The 6,667-nt window shown below is 61.1% G+C and overlaps 2 protein-coding genes across 2 annotated transcripts; one reads left to right on the forward strand and one right to left on the reverse strand.

Moving 5' to 3' along the window:
* Positions 1-11: 11 nt before the first annotated feature.
* Positions 12-4,184, reverse strand: OT_ostta15g01560 (Uncharacterised domain NUC173; the record flags this gene model as incomplete). The annotated part of the gene is made up of 1 exon (XM_022982405.1): positions 12-4,184. One exon carries the CDS (start codon positions 4,182-4,184, stop codon positions 12-14), a length of 4,173 nt encoding a protein of 1,390 aa, XP_022841160.1.
* Positions 4,185-4,433: 249 nt separating this feature from the next.
* Positions 4,434-6,506, forward strand: OT_ostta15g01570 (unnamed product; the record flags this gene model as incomplete). Its single annotated transcript, XM_003083260.2, has 1 exon — positions 4,434-6,506. The coding sequence occupies one exon, from the start codon at positions 4,434-4,436 to the stop codon at positions 6,504-6,506; it is 2,073 nt and encodes a 690-aa protein (XP_003083308.2).
* Between the last annotated feature and the right edge of the window lie 161 nt (positions 6,507-6,667).

A 6,667-nucleotide genomic window follows, 5' to 3' on the forward strand; every position in this document is an offset into this window, starting at 1 on the left:
TACAACAAATTTCACGCTGGAGTTCTCTTGGCTTTCTTCCCTCGCATGATACCCGCCGCCTTTGCGGATTTGACGACGCCGCCCAGGTTTTGTCGAGCAGCAACTTTTTTGCTGTTGCGTCGGTTCAAAAGCTTGGGATCAAGCTGCCAGTACGCATACGGCTCCAACTTGCTCTGCTTGGAGTACACATCGCCGGTAGTTTTCCCCTTCGCTTTATAGAGATCGGCGCTATGACGCTCGAGCGTGTTTCGTTGACGCTTGACCCCTCTGGAGTTTTGCGTTCCAGACGTTCTGTTGGTCGCGTTGGTGCGCACGGTTGCGCCGCCGTGCGAACGGCTCGTTTTGGATGTTCGTCGAGAGCGACCATCATCGTCCTCTTCCTCCTCGCGTCGACGTTTAGCACCCTCACTCTCCTCAACAATCATGAGCTTTCCATCCGAGTTGGATCGATATTTTCCATCATCATCATCGTCTTCGAACTTGACGCGCCGACGCTCGCCTTGCGGCAGCATCGAGCGGCGCATGGCGCTGTCGTCCAAGAGATCGAGTGGAGTGTCTCCCGTCGCCGGAAGTCGCGCGCCACCCGTGGCGCGCTTCGATGCCGCGTCCCTAGCCGAGCGAGGACCCTCGCCACCGCCCCGTCGCGACTTTGCGGCAAACGAGGCGTTGTCACGTCCCCCGCTGCGACCAGTTCTGCGTGAACGCGTTTCGTCACTCTCCATGTCGTCGTCGCTGAAAACGTCGTCTTCACGCCACTCAGAACGCCTCGCGGTGCGAGTTGACTTAGCGCCGTGTTCACTCCCAGCGACCGAGGACTTCTTACGCTTCTCTGAACGCGTTTCCTCGCGCTTGATGTGAGCGATGAGCGCGGCGTGTTCTTTCGGCACGCACGCCTCAACCACATCGTAGCCGCATCGCTTGCACATGCGCTCCATACAGACTCGCACCTTCAGCTTGAAACGATTCTTCGAATCGTGGGACCAGTGCAAGAGCGCGGGTACTAATCGCGGAAGCTCCGCGGCGAGCTCTTGTTGCGGGAGACGCACGGCGACTACCTTCACGAAACCGAGGCACGACTTGACCACCTCGCGAGACTTCCCTTCAAGTAACGCGCACACCGCAGGCAACAGCTCCGGGACCGTGGAGACGAGCGCGGAAGAGAATTCGTAGAGCAAACGTGCGAGCGCCATTATCGTCGCCGATTGCATCGTCGGCGAAGAACCGACGATACCGGCAAGGACGGTCAGGAAGAATCGCCTCACGCCGGCACCCATCTGCTCTGTCTCCATGTGCTCGTCGTCATCGACGCTCGGGGCGCCGAGCCAGGCGGCGACGCCGGCGTCACCTGAGCGCTGCGTACCTCTTGCCGCCTCCGCGTTCTTCCGTTCGATCGAGCGAGGAATGCTGATCAACAGCTGATACGCGAGCGTGCGCGTGCGCGCATTCGCCTCTTTTGTGGCAAGGATGAGCTCGGAGAGCAGCACGGTGAGCGATCCGGCACCGACGATGTTTCCAGAGCCATCGCCACCATCTTCCTCGTCCGCCGTCGAGTCTCGCTCTTGAAGCGCGGGTAAAATTCTACCGATAACCTTCAAGCGATAGCGTCGCGCTGAGGGCAAGCACGATTCGACTCCGGAGATGAGAAGCTCCTCGACCTCGTCCGCGCGCTCCCGAAGCCATTTCCCGTCTTGTGCCTCGCAGAGTTCATTCAGCAACTTGTACGCGCGCTTTTGAATCACGCTCTCCTTTTCTAAGCACGCCGGCTTGGCAATCTTGTAGACCATCTCTAATCCCTGTTCATCTAAACCGGCTACCATGGCGAAGACGAGGTCCATGAAAGTGCACCGTCTTGCCGTCTTGTCGTCGCCACCCTCAATCAACGCATCTGGAGCGCCAGGATCATCCGCCGTCACTTTCACGAGCTTGCGCAAGACGGTGCGGAAGAATCCGCCAAGCTGCGCTTGATCTGTGACTTTGGCGAAAGCACCGATGGTGTGCGACAGCTCGCCTCGTCGAGACGTTGGTGAGGCGACGAAAAGGTTGAAGAGAATGGGCAAGAAATTTCGCGAGTACTTCCCCACGGCTGCGAGCTGCGCCTCGGCGACGTCCACCGTGAACGTGGCTGGCATGCGATCATCGTTCGGCTCACCCGCGGCTATCGTCGAAGCACCGTCGTCCGCATCATCGTCGTCATCGACTTCGTACACACCGGCACCGATTCGACCTTGACGAATCAAACGCTTCAATCCCTCGCATATGATGACTTGTAAATCGATTCTTGAGCTCAGAGCGTTCCCCAAGTCTTTTGCGACCGCTGGGAACGCCTCGGCGGCATCGCTCGGCCAGTTAGCGAACGCTGGGAACAGACTCCACAGCGCGTGCTCCGCCGCACCGCAACGCTGCGCCTCGTACGCGTGCTTGGCTTCTCTTGCGCGCTCTGCTCGCGCGCCGAGCGCGCGGGCCTGCGGCAAAATGGCATCCGCAAAGAAGGACATGTTCGCCCCGACCAAACCGGCTCGGAGGAGTGGAACAAGCCAGAGACGTCCGGTCTCTTGACTTGCCGCATCCATAACGTCTTGCTCGTCGTCTACATCCATGCCGTCGTCTGTGCGGTTCGACAGCTCGGCGTCGATGGCCTCCTCGAGCTTCAGCGGCAGTGACTGAAGCACCTGCTCGGGGCCCATGGCCTGAATCGCAGCCGTGATGCAGTCTTGCAGTTGTTGCCTACACATCATCTCGCTCGCGTGCTCGCCCATCTCGCCGAGCGCGTTGAGCGTACCCGCGAGGATCGGTCCGGATGCCGGCCCAAGGCGGGTGAACGCCACCGTCGCCACGGGGATGGTCACGGGCCAGGAGCCGCGATAACGGAAACCGAGTGCGGCTTCAATGCTCGATGCCACCGACATGATGACTGTCGGTTTCGGCGCGGACGATTTTCCCGATGCGCGAGCCTGAGCGATGGCCTTGATGCCGTCCTGCACCATAGCCGAATCAATGCATGAGCGAATGAGCAATACCAACGACTCGGCGACTTCCGTCGCGACACCCTCGTGAGGCGTGGCGAACAGCTTCACGATCGAGTGAAACGTAGTGGGCAAGTTCTTCGCGGACTCTTGCGCGTCCACGGAGTGAAGTTTGCACTGCGTCCGAGCGAGCAGGCGCACAAGGGAAATCACCGTCGTTGGCGCGGTGCTCAGATTGGCCGTCGCCGCCGAAGCGACCGGTCGTAACAAGCCCCCGAGGGTGTCCGCGTTCGCACCGTCGTTTTCATCGCTCGGTGACGCGTTGGCAAGAGCGGTGAGTGCCTCCGTGGCGTGCTGCGTGAGCAGAGGTTCATCCAAATCCAACAAACCGGCGCACGCATCGGCGCACGCCCCGCACGCGGGCTCAGAGAGCTCCGGGAGTAAAGACTTCATGGCACCGAGCATGTACAGTGCCTCTGTCGCCGTTGCTTCCGCGCGAGCGCGAGCTTCTTTCGCTCCCGCCGCGCCTCGCGCCGCCTGCATCTCGCGCGCCGCTTTCTCCGGCGCCTCACCGATGGCTCTCGCAAACTGCGCAAATAGCTCCCCGTACGTCTCACCCAACCGCACACCGTCCTCCGCGCTCCCTCGAGTTGATCTCACGACATCCCTCAACGCCTCCACCGCCGCCTTCCGCACCTTTGGCCGCTTATCAATCGTCAGATTCAACAGCGCTTTCGCCGCGCGCTTTCCCTCTCGTTCGCTCGCGCCCGAACGCGCGCTCTCCGCGACGCGTCCCAACAATCCGCACACGTGCCGCATCGCCTGCGGCACGCGCTCCGAGCACGCCTTCCCACACGCCAGGACGATCTCCATCACCCTCGACGCCTTCGCCCGGATCACTCGATCCTCCGCGTCGCTCGCGCACGCCCGCGCGCATTCGCACACCGCCCGCAACGCCTCCCTCGATCCCGCATCACTCGTCGCCTCCATCGTCGCCAGCTCCAGCGCCCCGAACGACGCCGCGAATCGCGACGGGGCGCTCACGGCGGTCCCGCGCGCCGCGAGCGAGCGCTCGACCGCGTCGCACGTCGCCTCGATCGTCCGTCGCGCCGGGTTCGTCCGCGCCCGCGTTCGCAGGCGCTCGAACGCCGACGCGCCCGACGCCGCGGCGCGGACGTCGAGCACATCGCGGTCGTCGTCGCCGTCGTCGTCGTCGGACATCACGCGCGCGCGCGCGGTGTCGGGCGCCGTTCGAGGTCGCCGCCGCCGCCGCCGGGACGCGAGTGACGACGACGTGTAGGTATATACTTTTAAAAACACCACGATACGGTGTCGGCACGCGTCCTGTGTGGTTCCGGAACGGTGTGTCGTGTGCCGTTGTTTAGGGTTTAGGAGTAGGGTTTTGGCCATTGGCAAAAAGCACGACGCATCGCGATGTGCCAATGCGTTGACTCCAGCGCGTCGCGCGCGATGGCCGCGAGCGCGGACGAGGAGTACGCGATCGAGTGCGGACGATGCGGTGATTTGTTCCTCGGGAACACGCACGGGGCGTGCGCGCGGGCGCTGGAGACGCACGCGCGGACGTGCGAGGTGGGACCATTGGAGGACGCGAGCGAAGGGGACGCGCTCTGGCGTAAGTGCTCGGTGTGCGATGATTACGAGCTGTCGTCGAGGGATAAAGGGGCGTTTTACTTGGCGTGGAGTCGACACATGGAGAGCGAGGAGCATCGGGAGAGCGTGGCGGCGAGACGGGCGATGCTGCGGGCGGCGGCGACGCTTCCGCGGCGGCGGCGAGAGACGGATGGCGAGAAGGGGTGCTCGGAGCGGTGCGAGCTGTGTCGCATCACGATTAAGGGGTCGGGGGCGATGAATTTGGCGAATAACGTCATGCAGCACGAGCGCTCGGCGAGGCATCGGGAGTTGGCGAAGGAGCGAGCGGAGAAAAAGACGCGCCGGATCGAGGCGTACGAGAACGCCGAAGCGAAGACGAAAGCGGTGCCGTTGAAGATGAAGAACGTGTACGATGCGTTGGAGAGGATTGGGAGCGATCGATCGGTGTCGCCGAGTTCGTTTCAAGGCGACGCGGACGACGCGAAGTCGACGAAGCGTGTCTTGACCGAGTCAAAGAGCGCCGCGCTCACTGTCGTGCGAGCGTACTTGCGAAATAGTCGATGCGCATCGGAGTTGCACCTACCGACGGTGGTGGACCGAGGAACCATCTTAAAGATGGAGCCCAATCCAGGTGGGAACTTTTTGCGGAAGAACTTTGCGTTCTTGGGACGAACACTCAAATTCGTCAAACCCGTGAACAACGCGAAGGAGCAGGCATGGAGCGCGCCACCCGAACCTTCGGCGGAAAATTTCGATGCATATTTGAATCTACATTCGTCGTTCTGCGCCGTCGTGTGCGGAAAACCGGGCTCGGGAGTTTCTCACACTTTACGGGTTCTGACTGAGTCGTGTCTCGTGCCCGCCGCCGACTTGCAACCCGAGCCGGCCGAAGATGCAGTTATGACATTAGAGAAGCCGATGACAGCGCTTGCGTTTGCATCGGCTCCAACCGACGCCGACGACACCACGTTTCGTCACAATTTCCCATCCGTGCACAATTTTACCGGTTTCGATCGCAAGACGGAACGATGCGCCGAAGTCCCGGAGTCGGTTGGGGTGAAGAACAGCACTGTTTTCACGTCTCCGTGGTCGCACGGCGATTGGACGTCACGGATACCAGACGTTAACGCACTCATGTTCCCTGAAAGAACCGGGAAGGTCGCGGTGAAGCCTTTGCTTTTTGCGTGGGATTCTCTCACGAGACAACATCTGAGATCTTTGCTCGGACTCAAAGAAGAAAATGAAGATGAATGGCTTCTCCGTTTGATTCATAACAAGCCTTCGACGTTCCAATTGTTCTACGATGAGTTGGAATACTATTGCAAAGACCGACCCTTACTCATGGATCGCGCTGCGATGTTGAAGACGTTTGTGCACCAAAACATCAATGATGGTTCAGTCAACGCGAGCGCGGGGTCTCCGTTCGAGGATCAAATTATCGATGGTACGCTCCACATTATCGATTTGAAGGATCCAGCGATCGACGATGTGTTTGCGAACGGCGTCTGTGAGGTCGCACTGAGTTTGTTTCGCAAACCAAAGGTTTCTCCAAACAACAGAAAAGTCGTCTTACTGCACGACGCCGAAGTGTTTCTCAGTCTCGGCGGGCGGAAGGGTTTCGCCAACGAGCTCCTGGACGTCGTGCGAACGATGCACCAAAACGAAACGAGCGTCGTCATCGGGACCAACGCATCGCCCGCGAACCTACCCGAGGACCTCCTCGCCTTTGCCTCGCTACACGTCGTGCACAGCGTGACGGCGTCGAGGTGGCTCGACGTATTATTCCGAAACGTCCACGACGCCGACGCCGTGGATCTCACTCGCAAGATCCAGCGTTTATACCCCGGTGAGGCCGTGATGTTGTGCGCCCACTCCGTCCCGCGCGTCGTCCGCATCAGAAACGCGCTCACCGCCGGCGCCCGCGCGCCGTGATGTAAAATCCTTCCCCACCCCACCACGCCCTCCCTCACCCGTCCGAACGCGCGCCGTCCCCCTGCCCACCCCCCCGGCGTCCACGCCCGTCCCCGCCCACCCCGATCGCCCCTCGCGCGCGCTCCAACGCCCGCGCCAAGGCATACAATTCCTTCACCCCG

The sequence above is a fragment of the Ostreococcus tauri genome, assembly GCF_000214015.3.
Source record: "Ostreococcus tauri WGS project CAID00000000 data, contig chromosome 15, whole genome shotgun sequence".
NCBI lineage: Eukaryota > Viridiplantae > Chlorophyta > Mamiellophyceae > Mamiellales > Bathycoccaceae > Ostreococcus > Ostreococcus tauri.